Source organism: Bison bison, unplaced genomic scaffold (genome assembly GCF_000754665.1).
Source record: "Bison bison bison isolate TAMUID 2011002044 unplaced genomic scaffold, Bison_UMD1.0 scf7180017864213, whole genome shotgun sequence".
Lineage (NCBI taxonomy): Eukaryota > Metazoa > Chordata > Mammalia > Artiodactyla > Bovidae > Bison > Bison bison.
This window is the reverse complement of record NW_011494785.1, coordinates 9,102,505-9,116,125: the sequence shown is the minus strand read 5'-3', so window position 1 is coordinate 9,116,125 and position 13,621 is coordinate 9,102,505. Positions and strand designations below refer to the sequence as shown.

The 13,621-nt window shown below is 46.9% G+C and overlaps 1 protein-coding gene across 1 annotated transcript in view; it reads left to right on the top strand.

Annotated features, from left to right (window-relative positions):
* Nucleotides 1–13,621, top strand: part of PTPN21 (protein tyrosine phosphatase, non-receptor type 21) — a 78,007-nt gene that overhangs the window by 38,862 nt on the left and 25,524 nt on the right. The window contains exons 3-9 of the mRNA XM_010845236.1: nt 1,758–1,855; nt 3,305–3,372; nt 4,388–4,458; nt 6,405–6,492; nt 6,891–6,979; nt 9,234–9,321; nt 10,465–10,544. Coding sequence (XP_010843538.1) covers nt 1,758–1,855; nt 3,305–3,372; nt 4,388–4,458; nt 6,405–6,492; nt 6,891–6,979; nt 9,234–9,321; nt 10,465–10,544 — 582 coding nt within the window. The remainder of the gene's footprint in view (nt 1–1,757; nt 1,856–3,304; nt 3,373–4,387; nt 4,459–6,404; nt 6,493–6,890; nt 6,980–9,233; nt 9,322–10,464; nt 10,545–13,621) is intronic.

Sequence of the window (13,621 nt, the reverse complement as noted above, 5' to 3'; positions counted from 1 at the left end):
AACCTGGACTGGCGACTCGTTTCATACATGATATTATACATGTTTCAGTGCCATTCTCCCAAATCTCCCCACCCTCTCCCTCTCCCACAGAGTCCATAAGACTGATCTATACATCAGTGTCTCTTTTGCTGTCTCGTACACAGGGTTATTGTTAGCATCTTTCTAAAATTCCATATATATGCGTTAGTATACTGTATTGGTGTTTTTCTTTCTGGCTTACTTCACTCTATAATAGGTTCCAGTTTCATCCATCTCATTCGAACTGATTCAAATGAATTCTTTTTAATGGCTGAGTAATACTCCATTGTGTATATGTACCACAGCTTTCTTATCCATTCATCTGCTGATGGGCATCTAGGTTGCTTCCATGTCCTGGCTATATAGAGTACTTTAGATGCTTGAAAGGAGCTTCCTGGGAGAAAGTTGCAAGGTTTCCTCATTGACAAGACCCAGTGCTGCCAGCATTCTCTTTGCTGATGGAGGGAAATCTATGGGTTCTGCCACTAGCAGGTAGAGGGTTTAAGTTGGATCTAAATTCTTATTGAAATAGATGGTGTTTTGCTCAAGACTTTTGGTAACGAAGAACAGAAATGTCGAAGGTAAATAAAGTAGGATGATGTAAGGACTCATATGCAATGATTAAAGCGGGGGGCTCTCCAGGAAACGCCATTGTGAACTGCGCCTGGGAACAGCTCACATTGTGAGCTTTGCAGACATCAAACCCAGAAGAGATTCTGGATCCAAGACAGTCCTGTAGACTGTATTGGCAGAGGGTTGGCAGATCTTCGTTCAGCACTGTATCCCCAGCATCTAGAACAGTGCTTGATGCATAGAAGGCCCCAGTAATTACCTTAGTGAATAAATGAAAGGAAGGCAGAACAGATCTTCACTGTAGAGCTTTATCAGAACGGAGAAGTCAGCCAGGTGAAATACTGCCGCCTGGCTGCAAGTGGGTGACTGCTGCTAGCCATGAGAGCAGCTGTTTATTAAGTGCCAGCCACGCTGTAGTTTTATGCTAAGAGCTTTACATACATTCCTTGGTGTGTTCAGCCTTGTGAAGGGGTGATAGTACCCACCGTTTACTGGAGTTAATTTAAACCCACAGATTATGACTTTCCCAAGTTCCTTGAAAATGCTAAATTGGAGATCTGAAGTTTAACCGAAGTTTGCTTGACTAAAGGTTGTGCTGGTAACTAATACCCTATATACTGAAAACATAAACACAAGTACGCCCACATTAAAAGACTGTTATAAAGGATTTTAGCAACTACCCTTTTGGTATTTCAATAAAGAATATTTTATTATGCGCCTGGTCTGAAATGTCAGGAACCATTTTTTCTTTTGCCTTTACTGTCCAGGGCTAGGAAAGTCGTACATCACCAAGTTCCTCCAAAGGGTTTTTAAAGTAAGGATTGGCCACTGATTCTCTGTTTCTCCAACTAAAACAACAAAACTTACCGAGACTGTTTTACAGGGTACAAGATAGATGACCGGCTGTTTCCTGGGTGGCTATAGTTTGTAGCTTTCAAATAACTACAGTTAAGGATAAGTGACTCAATAAATTGTTGTGTCTGTCTGTGTATTTGTCAGTATAGAAATGATCAAGGAACGTTCCTGTCATTCTTTGAAATCGTCTGAGCTTAGTTTTGACTAGTTGATGCTTCTCTACCAAATAATGATAAAATGCATTGTGTCCGATTGGAGGTAGTACCGACACTGACTTTTAAAAACTGACCTTTTTTTTTTTTTTTTAATAGGTATCAGTATTATCTGCAGCTGAAGAAAGATATCTTGGAAGGAAACATTCCTTGTACATTAGAACAAGCAATTCAGCTTGCAGGCTTAGCTGTACAAGGTAAAGAATGGCAATTGATAATGTAATAGATCAATCAGATTAAAATACATGTTGAACAAAAACAGCAAGGAATTCTTAAAGTAACTGACTATAGAAAGTAACTACTATAGAGTAGTTTTCTGTGTTAGTGGAATATTATTTCTGTTATCTAAGGGCCTTCCTTGTGGAGGAGGAATGGGTTTGAATTACTTGAATGAAATATGAGACTTCTGGAAGGCTAAGCATGTTATTACGTCAGCACAGCACAGACCAACAGTAGAGAGGAAATACACACATACGCACGCACACACGTGCACACACACACACACAACATTTAATATGCCATGTATTCCTCTAGTGCAGGGACTTGATCTGCTGCTAGCTCGTATTTTCAGAAGAAAGATCAGCCAAACAGTGGGGTTGAAAAGGTCACATTCGCTTACACTTCAAGCGTATGTCATTGGTTTGGTTTCTTAAATAGTTGCCCTAGATTATAGAACATTGCCAATCGTAATATTATTAGTTTTGTATTTCACAAGTATTTTTGAGTTGTTTGTCGTATGTGTAATCCATATGTGTTTACATATGTAATGTACTTTGAAAAGACTTCTAATGGGACTTTATTTCAAATGATAACTGGCATTTAATCTTGGAAATTGAAATTTAATGCAAAGAATGATTAATAAAATTCCTTCAGATGTTAGCAGACATGGAGATATAATATATATCCTTCCTAGATGAAAAAAATGCCCTGTACTCAGGAAGCCATATTCCTTTTCAAAGTACTTTGAATCTTCTTAAGTGTTATCTTTGGCTTTAAGAGTTAGTTTTTCATAAGCTTTTTGCCGAACTATCAGTTTCTTTTACAATTAAAAATTTCTAAACAAATACATCTCACTGTAACATATTCAGATGATCTAATTCCATTCCCTAGAGGTAATCACTACTATGAATGCTTTGGTTTGTTCTTAACATTTTTTCTGTACATAAGTAGGCATATATGATTATAGGGTAGATTTTTGTTTGTTTTCTAATCACAAAAAAAATGAGATGATTTGTATACAATTTGTAATGTGTGTTTTTTTTTTTCCACTTTATTAAGAGGCATTTTTTCCAAGTCCAGACACATAAATCTGTCTGGGTAAAGAGTCTGCCTGCAACATGGGAGACCCGGGTTCGATCCCTGGGTTGGGAAGATCCCCTAGAGAAGGAAATGGCAACCCACTCCAGTATTCTTGCCTGGAGAATCCCCATGGACTGAGGAGCCTGGTAGGCTACAGTCCATAGGGTTACAAAGAGTTGGACATTTTAAAAGAAATTTTTAAAATATACATTTTATAAGCTATAAGGCAGATTTGACTTCTAAATCATAAGCACACCATCTGTATACTTCATATTGAATTTAGTTGTGTATATGCTTTGCTTCCAATTAAACATAATTGACATGTGAATACTTGTGATTTTATATAGCTGATTTTGGTGACTTTGATCAGTATGAATCCCAGGATTTTCTTCAGAAATTTGCCTTGCTTCCTGTGGTAAGAATTCTTTTGACATTGGACATTTTTATCAACAGTGATTTCTAGACCCTTAATAATCCCTGAAATGAAGCCCATATATTAGACTTACTAGGTAGGGATAGAGTTAAAAAAAAATCAGCTCCTTCTTGTAAACAACTTAAGTTGTTGCTTTCCCTGTTATAGACTTCTAGTCCTTGTAAAAGCACAGAAACAGAAGAGTCTGTGGCCTCTGGGCTGCAGCCAGCGAAATTCATTTTGAGTTTGAATGTGAGTCTAAAGAGAGGCACTCATTTCCAGCTTCTGAGGAACTACAGAGGTTTTGATTTTAACTGAAAACTTGAGACCTCACAGAATTATGTTGAAGTGAATATCGTTTCTCATCAGCAATTTAAAGAGTAGATGACAAAAAGACCCTGCTTTCTACTTTTTAAAGTCAATACTGGTGGGATTGACAGGTGTTGCAACACCTGTACGAAGTGGTGCGCTGCTCTGACTGTCACACAGCCAGCCAGGGAATGCAGGAGGTGCCGTTACGTGCTGGGCTTGGAACTGGCTGATGAATGTTAACAACCTGAAATAACCCATCTGTAACTCTCTGGGGGCTTCTCGGGTGGCCCAGTGGTAAAGAATCCACCTGCCAAGCAGGAGACGTGGGCTTGATCTCTGGATTGGGAAGATCCCCTGGAGAAGGAAATGGCAACCCACTCCAGTGTTCTTGCCTGGAAAACCCATGGACAGCGGAGCCTGATGGGCTACATTCCATGGGGTCGGAAAGAGTTGGACACAACTTCGCAACTAGTCAGCAGCAAGTTTCTCTGGGATGAATTGAGAAGGCAGGGCAAGTGTTTTGGCTTTTGAGCAGAAGCCACTTAATTCTCAGAAAGGTCATGATTATGTCCTTTAGTGAAGCTCTCAGATACTGATTCTAGCCCTAGTTTTGCCTGCTGGGGACAAGAGTCAATAACAGTAGCACAGATTCCTCCTAAGAAATTTGAGTGATTTGTTTCCATACTACTGTCGTGTGGTTTTCCAGGAGTGGTTACAGGATGAAAAAGTGTTGGAAGAAGCAACCCAAAAAGTGGCCTTACTGCATCAGAAATACAGGTAACGCTGAGAAGTGGGGACAGATTAGGACTCGTGCCTGTTTCAATTTGAACCCTGGGTTGACAGCATTAAATGTGGACCTTTACTGCTGCTGCTGCGCCTACTCTAGTTACCCAGCTCTCCCCACCGGGGCAGAGCTCTCACCGCCTGCCCAGCGCTCTTCCGAGCACTTCCCCATATTAACCCATCTGTTACTCACGTTGTGTCACTGATGAAGCTGAGAAAGCTGAGAGCGGCCAGCCCCTGAAGGCTGCCCGTCCTTCCTCCCACGCACTGAAGGTTTGGGCGGTGGCCCGGCCCTGTGCAGGTTAACCAAGATTAGAGATTTGTTTTCCTTTGTGGCAGATGTGGTGTTCTGGGTCTGCCCCCAGCCTCACCGCCGCCTTGGAAGCCGTCTCCCTGTCCTCTAGGCAAGCTGAGAGCAGCGGGCTTGTTGCTCTGGCCCCTGCTTCTGGGCAGATCCTGGTCTTTGAGAGTGAAGCTGGATGTGTTTTCTGAAAACCCTGTCCTGGAGAACGCTAGGTTTTACGCTAAACCAAGTGCCACTCAGCTCCAAGTACTTTATGTATCATCAAATTCTTAATAACGACTCTCTAAGGTAAATGTTATTATCTCCTTACAGATTGGGAAAATCAAGTTCACAAAGACTATAAATAACTTGCCCAAAGTTACATGTGGTAGAGGTGGGATGTGAACCCAGGTCTGTCTAATTATAACCTATTGTTCACCCCTTCCTGTTAAAAATAACCTTTTGCCTTTAGTCTGTCCCCACTCAAATCCAGACAGTCACTCACAAAAGATTAATTCTCCTAAAATAGCTCTTTCTACTTGTCTCCCCTCCTCTCCTCGAGTGTTCGTGAATCTTCTCGCTTTCCACCAGCCTGAGTTCATCACCCCTGGGATTAAAGGCTTCTCACAAGTTGGTTCAATCCTGCCGTTCCAGCTCTATCTTCTGCTGTCCAAATGAACCCATTTTTTTTCAGCATAATTAATCCTTCGGGCACACCTTGCTCTATCTTTTGTTATTTTCATTCATTCATCTGTGTATCTCCTTCAAAGATAATTTAGTGCTGCTATTCTGTTATGAGGCGAGTGCTCAATGCTGTGGCACAAAGATGACTAGAACCGTGACCTGCCAGAGTCTTCAGGGGTAGGCAGTGCAGCCCAGTGTCATGGCAGTTCACAGTTCTCATCGTGAGTGTGGGGGAGAGGCGTGCACAGAAGGTGGTGGGTCTGCGTAGCGCAGGGCAGTCCCACAAGGTGACCAAGAGGGTGCGCAGGCTGAGTCTTGATGGCTTCAGGGGTTGGCCAGGCGCACACGTGGGTGATAGTTGGACCAGGAGGCACGATTAGCACGTGCAAAGGCTCGGAGGCGCGGGGGAGCGTGGCATGTTCAAAGACACAGAGAGTCTGGGGTGGTCGTGGTGGGGGTACCTTGTGGGTGTGTGGAGCAGCAGAAGGTGAGGTTGGAGAGGAGGTGTCCATGCAGTGGGCGCCTTCTCTGCCCACACTGCCTTCCCGCCTACCTGCCCACCCTCGTCACGCTGTCACCGAAGCCGGCTGCTAACCCTTCCTCGCCCCACTCACGGTGTGGCGCTCAGCACACAGTGCTGAGTACTGTCTGACACTGTGGTGGTTTGGAGAGAAGTCTGGCTCTCCCTGAAGTCTTCTTGGGAGGTTGTTTTACTTCCTGCATTCCCCCTGGCCTGCCCCCAGGCCACGGGGTCGGCCCTGACACCCAGCCCTCAGCATTCAGCACAGTGCTCTTGCGTGTAGTTGATTCTCAGTAAAAATTGGTGGGTTGACGTAACTAATCACGGACGCTTAGAAACTGGAAACGTTTCTAACGCTTTATGCCCGATTGAGACGTAGTTTTTCGCAAACAAGCTCTTCTGAAATTTTTTTAGTCTGTGAACAGTCTGTCTGACAGGTCTCTCGGGTTGCAGGGGCCTCACAGCTCCTGACGCGGAAACGCTCTACATGCAGGAGGTAGAGAGAATGGATGGCTATGGGGAAGAGAGCCACCCTGCCAAGGTAAGCGAGGCCCGAAGACGGGCCCTCCGAAGCGCGCCGGAGTCGTCCCAGCAGGTTAGCAGGGAGGCCAGGGACGCTGCGCTGCCCGAAGCCCGAGATGTGCAGACATTTGGAAATGTGAAAGCTGAGGTCCTCGTGGCCGAAGTTTTCTCACAAAAGAGATATTCCTGTTTTGTCGTTTGTTCTTGGAATTACTCTTGGAATAGAATTCCTTAAGGAGCCCACCTGTTTTTCATATGTGTTTCCAGGGTGACACATTTATACCTTGCAGACTTTCCCCCTCAGGGGAGGTCTCCCAAGCCTTTTCCACATGGGACACAAGAGTGGGGGTAGGTGGGCCCCTGGGGCCCCGTGTCTCTGCCGCCCCCAGTGTTTCCTTGTCCGCTTTCTCCTCCTAGGACAGCCAAGGCAGCGACATATCCATCGGAGCGTGTCTCGAAGGCGTCTTTGTGAAGCACAAGAGCGGGAGGCCCCCTGTGGTATTCAGGTACTTTTCTTTCTGCGCACTTTTGTGGCTCCTGTAGGTGATTGGGTTTTGATCCCTGTGCTAATTGTACTGCTCACAAGTAAGTGTCTCCCAATGGAAACATGCCCTTCTTAGAATAAAATTGCACCTGACCACAATAGTTATAAGATACTTAATTCAAAACTAAATTGCAGAAAACTGTTTATAATGGTGGCCTGCTTAGGAAATGTTTAAAGACATGTGACCCTTTTCTTACCATATGGAGGCCATTCTTTGTGTGTGAATTTTTCTTTTCTTTTTTTTTCTATGTGAAGTATGAGTATTTATTTCAGGGTTTAGATCCCAGTCGATTTCAAAAACAAAATCCGATTTCTCTCCTCAGTAGCTGAGGCTTGCATGTTAGGATGAGTTCCTGGAGGCTGAAGGGCTCTGTGCCCTTAGAAACACGTTTCATCAGGTTCAGCATAAAGTCCCTGGTGCCCACTGTACCCCAGCCTTAGGGGAAAGAAACAAAATTCACCACTGTGGGGCTGAACAAACGCACACGCACTCATGTAAATGAGCAGCGCATTTTTCATTTGAGCTCTGGTTTCCCCGGCTATTTCTCATGGGAAATCTAGGCTTTCCCTGATTCTAGTTAGAACCAAAATTCCTAAAATACCAACATTTAAATTACTTTTTGTAATGTAGATTTTTCTTCTCTTGATTATAAAAAGAGTGGTACTCTTCATTTGTGGAAATCTTAGAATGTAGTCTAGTCAGGAGGACAGAGGACAGATGGCAGTGTGCTAAGCGTGGCTGGCTTGCAGCAGCGAGATTTCAGGCGAAGGCAGTTCCCTTTTCAGTATTCTGTGTCCCTTCACTTCCTTTGCTCTCCTGCCTTTGGGGGTCTGAATGATTCTCCCTGGTGATTGTGACCATGGAGCGTGTGCCCAGCTTGGGGAACAGGTCCTCGCTCTTGGACCGTCCTGCCCTGGCTCAGGTGGCTCCCAAGGGCAGTTGCTCTCAGGTCCCCAGGCTGCTCACTGTCTGCCCAGCACGCTCAGTTGCAGGGCAGGGGGCAGAGATGGATCTGGCTGGCACCGAAGGGAAGGACCCTGACATTGCTCGAAAGGTCACAGGAACATGGGAGACACCCCCCTGGGCTTCCTTTACCTCACTGGATAGGAAGTTCTAAAATGCCTTCTTTAATATGACACTCATAATCTTTCGGTTTAGCAATTAGAGACTTCCCTGAAGGTCCAGTGGTCAAGACTCTGCACTTCCAACGCGTGGGGCTTGGGTTTGACCCCTGGTCAGGGAACTAAGATCCCACATGCTCTGTACGCAGTGCATCCAGAAAATTAAACCACAAAAGCAATGAAGTACCAAGTTATTGTGAATGAATTTTATTTATTTCAATAAACTTAAATCTAATAAGATAGAGAAGGATAAAGGGGTAAAATTTTTTCTTCCAGACCTGTTTTTCCCTTTGTAAAAATTATGCAGTGTGTAATAAGATATTAATATATAAAACCTTAACATGCTAAAATACAGTTAGAAAGGTCAGAATTGGAGTTTGAATCCTGGTGAACACCCCCAGAATAGTTCACTCTTTGGGCTCCCAGCATCTGAACTTTCTGTTGGCCCTGCTTCACCAGCTTTGTAGAGCATCTCTGCTCCACCTCGGGGTCTTATTTTGCCCTGTGTACCAGAAGGTAACAGTGCTTGTTGGGTCTGTGCTCTCCACCCGCCAGAGCCCCTCTGAGGGCGGCGCTGCCCCTCGCCCATCTTCGTGCCCCAGGACCGAACACAGGGTGCCCGGTATCGTCACAGTGGGTGCCCGCTAAAGCGTTTGTTGAATGAACGAAGGCAGCTGAGAGTGGGATATTTGATCAAACTAGTCCAGCAAACGAGGATGAGTAGAGTTTACATTTTTATGTATTTATTTTGGCCTAGCCGTGCAGCATGTGGGATCTTAGTTTCCTGACTGGGGATCAAACCCTTGCCCCCTGCATTGGAAGCGTGGGGTCTCAACCGCTGGACCCCCAGGGAAGTCCCGAGCTTACAGTTCTGAATACTCTGCCTCTGTTTTAGTATACATGTGTTACTTTTTGTACCTCTGTGTTGTCACTTCAATTATAAAATGCATGCTAGCCAATTAAAGCCCTGTTTTCTTCCTAAAATGATAAAAAATAATAGGTTATACATTAAGCTCAAAAAGGAAAAAAAATCTTCTGTCTCTTAGTAAAAATCTGAGTACTTATATGACCATTTTCTGCTTGTTGTTCTTCAGGTGGCATGATATTGCTAACATGTCCCACAATAAGTCCTTTTTTGCATTAGAGCTGGCAAATAAAGAGGAGACCATCCAGTTTCAAACTGTGAGTAAACATTAGGAATCTGCATGGACTGTTTTTCCTAAAAGTTAACATTTCTGTGTGTATGTTTGGGGGAGCAGCTTTAAAATGATAGTTTTTCATAGTTTATGAAACATAAAATTTTATTCTTTGTAACATTTTGTGTAATCGCATTTAGCAAAGTTGCTCAGTAAATACTGTTGAATGAATTGAGTCTTTGGATAAATACTCAGTTTATTAAGTATGATTAGGATGACCTTTAAATTACATACATAGGCTCAGCTATAAAGAGTCTGCCTGCAGTGCAGGATACGGGGTTCGATCCCTGGGTCGGAATGATCCCCTGGAGGAGGGCATAGCGACCCACTCCAGTATTCTTGCCTGGAGAACCCCATGGACAGAGGAGCCTGTATGGTCCGTGGGGTCGCACAGAGTCGGACACGGCTGAGCGACTAAGCACACAGGAGCACAAGTAGGGAAGAAAGGAAACACTGGCATCTTGGCTCCCACTGATACGAATAGCTCTGTAGAAATACTGTTTCACAGTTACCTTTACTCTCTTGACAAAAGCCATGAGTCTGAGTTACTTCTTTTAAAAATGTCTTTGAGTATCTGTTTGTCAATAATAAAATGTTTTGTTTAGTCACATCTTTGAGTAATAATAAAAGATGACATTTTCATAATTTAAATATTTCTAAGTCATCCAGAAACTGTTACTATAAGAATCATACTATTGAGAGCTTTTTGTTGGTCTTCATAATTTTTTTTTAAGGTACTGAAACTTTTATTAAACCCTTGTTAGACACCACACTTTGAGCCAAGCACCCTATGTACACTTCCCCCAAAAGTGTGAAAGTGAAGTCACTCAGTCGTGTCTGACTCTTTGCGACCCAGTGGTCTGTAGCCTACCAGGCTCCTGTGTCCATGGGATTTTCCAGGCAAGAATACTGGAATGGGTTGCCATTTCCTTCTCCAGGTGGTCTTCATAGTTTGAATCCTAATTACAACATTCATATGAGGGGTGCAGTGGTAGAAAATGCAAGAATCACCCTGTGTTAGAAGTGACTTTGGTATACAATGTCACCCGTGTCTGTCTTGTTCTCAGATGAGGTCTGTATCAAGTTGTAGATGTCCTTTGCTTTACTTCGTGCGTCTTTTGTTTGCTAGGAAGACATGGAAACAGCAAAATACGTCTGGAGACTCTGTGTTGCGCGACATAAATTTTACAGACTAAATCAGTGCAGCCTGTAAGTATACCCTGCCCGTGGATACTGGAAAATGATGCCCTTAAAAGTTTTCATCCTGAGCTATAGGGTATCATCTATAAGGGCAATTTTTTTTAAGAAGATAACCTTTGAATGACATTTTTACAATAATCTCTTTGCTTTTGTATGTTAAAATTTTATTTCTCAGTTATTTTTCATTTTAGCTTTGGACCAACCTCTAGTATCTGCAAATAGGCCTCTAAGATTTCTTTCAACTAGTAACACAATTATTCTAATTCTTGAAAGCTAAAAGGAAAAAAAATTTTTTTAATCAACACTTTGAGTCATAAAAGCTCATTCAGCTCTTCCAGCCATTTGAAGAATTTACACCCCTTCTTAATGTACATTTTTCCTAGCCCCATGGGTCTGCCCCTTTCTGCTGGGTCATTCCTGTCAGGACGCAAACATGCTGTCACATTTTACCTCTAAACACATCTTCTCCGTTTCCACATCCCTGTAGCCACAGTGCTGTATCTTTCTTCTTTTCTCTTGGAAAGAGTTGCATCATCTTTCTCTCTCCCCTCCCTCCCACCGTTTCCCTTAAGCCACCTCCTCACTGATGCCCCTGTCAGAGTAACGGAGACTTTGACCCAGTGGCCATTTGATGAGCTCTTCACTTGAGTGCTGGGCGGCACCAAACCCCTGCCTGCCCCTTCCTCCCTGCACCCCGATCGGTGCTCCTCCTTGGCTGCCAGGACCCTCTTCTGCTTTTTCTCTTTCTGAGGCTGTTTCTTCTCCGTGCTCCTCCTTGGCTGCCAGGACCCCCTTCTCCTGCCTTTTCTCTTTCTGAGGCTGTTTCTTCTCCGTGCTCCTCCTTGGCTGCCAGGACCCTCTTCTCCTGCCTTTTCTCTTTATGAGGCTGTTTCTTCTCCGTGCTCCTCCTTGGCTGCCAGGACCCTCTTCTCCTGCCTTTTCTCTTTCTGAGGCTGTTTCTTCTCCGTGCTCCTCCTTGGCTGCCAGGACCCCCTTCTCCTGCCTTTTCTCTTTCTGAGACTGTTTCTTCTCCGTCACCTTGGCTGCTTTCACCCCCGGACCTCTTCTCGTCTACACTCACCCTGTAGGGGATTCGGCCTGACCTGGTTCGTAGCAGCATCTGTACCTACAGTGCACCTGACTTTGTCGCTAGCCTGTCTTCCCGAGAGCTCTCTACTCGCACCCCCGGCTGCCTCCTTGGCATCTCCACTTGGGTGCCTCACAGGCTTGTCCGATTTGGTAAAGTGCCTAAAGCCAGACTCTCTGCCCACGGCTCGCCTTCCTGCCCGAGTTTGCTGCTCCTGCTCCTGCCTGTTTGCTCAGGCGGCGGCACAGCACAGGCACCACCAGCCCGGGAGCTAGAACTCCTCCTCATTCCTGCTTCCCTTCCCTGCCACGCGGAGTTCGTCCCTGCGCTCCATGAACTCTGTACCTTCAAAATGTCTCTCAATCGGGCCATCTTGACGCTCCTTCAGCAGGTAACTTGGTGCCGGCTGCCCTGGCTCTCACCTGGAATACTGCCGCAGCTCTCTGGCTGTTTCTGGGCCTCCCTGCCTGTAGCCGACTCTGCATCGTCAGCCGGAATCCTCTCACTCTGCCTAAGGCCCTGCACTGACTCGCCCTCATCCTTGGAAGCGCAAAGCCGCGTGTGCGCTGTGCTTGCCTGGTTCCACTGTTCCCTCTGCCCTCCTTGCTCACCCACTCCAGCCACACTACTATCCTTTCTGGTCTGTGAGCGTGCCCTCTGTCTGTCCGACCCCCTCCCCTCCCCAGTCTTCACGTACTGGCCCCTCATTGCATCAGGGTCTCTTCAGAGGTGCCCTTCATCAGCGGTTTTTTTGTTTGTTTTAAATATTTATCTGGCTGTGCCGGGTCTTAGTTGTGGCATGTGGGATCTAGTTCTGACCGGGGATCGAACTCAAGCTCCCTGCATTGTAAGTGCAGGGTCTTAGCCAGGGGCCCCCAGGCAAGGCCCAGAGAGGCGGTTCTTGACCACCCCGGCACCCGTCTCCATCTGCTACCTGTTTCCCCTTCATGGCCCGCAGCCCCCTGATCTGGGTAACCCCTCTCTGTGGTCTGCATCCCCTCCCAGCCATCCGCCCTCGGCCTGTCTGTAGAGCCCAGACCGCGCCCCTCTTGTTAACCCCTGTATTCCCGGTGCTGAGCAAGGGCCTTGCTCCCCGGGGGCCTTGACGGATTTGCCGAGTGAACGCGGGGAAGCGAGTGTTACGCGCCCTGCCCCGGGATGTGTGTGGTGCTGTCAGAGCCCTTGGGAGAAGGGTACCTAACCGGATGCACAGGCTCGGAGAGGCTTCCCGGCAGAAGGCCACGTGAAGCAGAGCGGTTCCGCTCCTTCCCCACCCCTGTTATTGAAGCTCTGCCCTCTGCTCCAGCTCACCAGGTGGCCCCCAGTCGGCCTGCTGGCCCTGTTGCGCCTGCTCTGGGCAGTCTCCTTAACCGATGAGCCAAACGTGCAGCTTTGCTCCCAGTCATTGCTCAGGCCCACGTCTGTGCTGTCCTCGCCTCTAGCCCGCCTCCTCCGGGCCTAGTGCCCCGCCGAGCCTCCGTCTTGGCTCCTAGGGCCCTCGGTCCCTGCCCTGCCGGTGCCCCTCACGGCCCCAGGCCTTCGCCGGGCGCCCGCCCTCCTGTTCTCAGGCGGGCTCACCCTCATTCCTGCAGATCCAGAGTGAGCGTTGCTGCCGGGCCGCCGCGCGGTGCCTGTCCGGTACCGCGCTCAGTGCTGCTTTTCCTGCCGCTTATCACGTGGTTCAGTCGGCGCTTCCTGTGTCAGGCGCCATGTGGCCCGCCTTCGTCTCCTCTGGCTTCACAGCAGCCCGTCTGCACTGTCCAGGTGCCCATTCACAGGGACGCTGTGGAGATAGACAAGCGCGGACTCGCGCCCTGCCACGCGGCTGGCAGCTGGGAGCAGGGTCGGGAGTCCGGGCCGTGGGCCCTGCCCGGGCCGAGCCTCGCGGGCCCGGCGCGTCCGTCCGCCGGGGCTGGGGGCGCAGGGCTCCTCCCTGCGAGTCTTCAGGCCCGGGCGTCCGGCGGGGCCGGGACCGGCTTCCGAGTGACGAGCCTGAAGC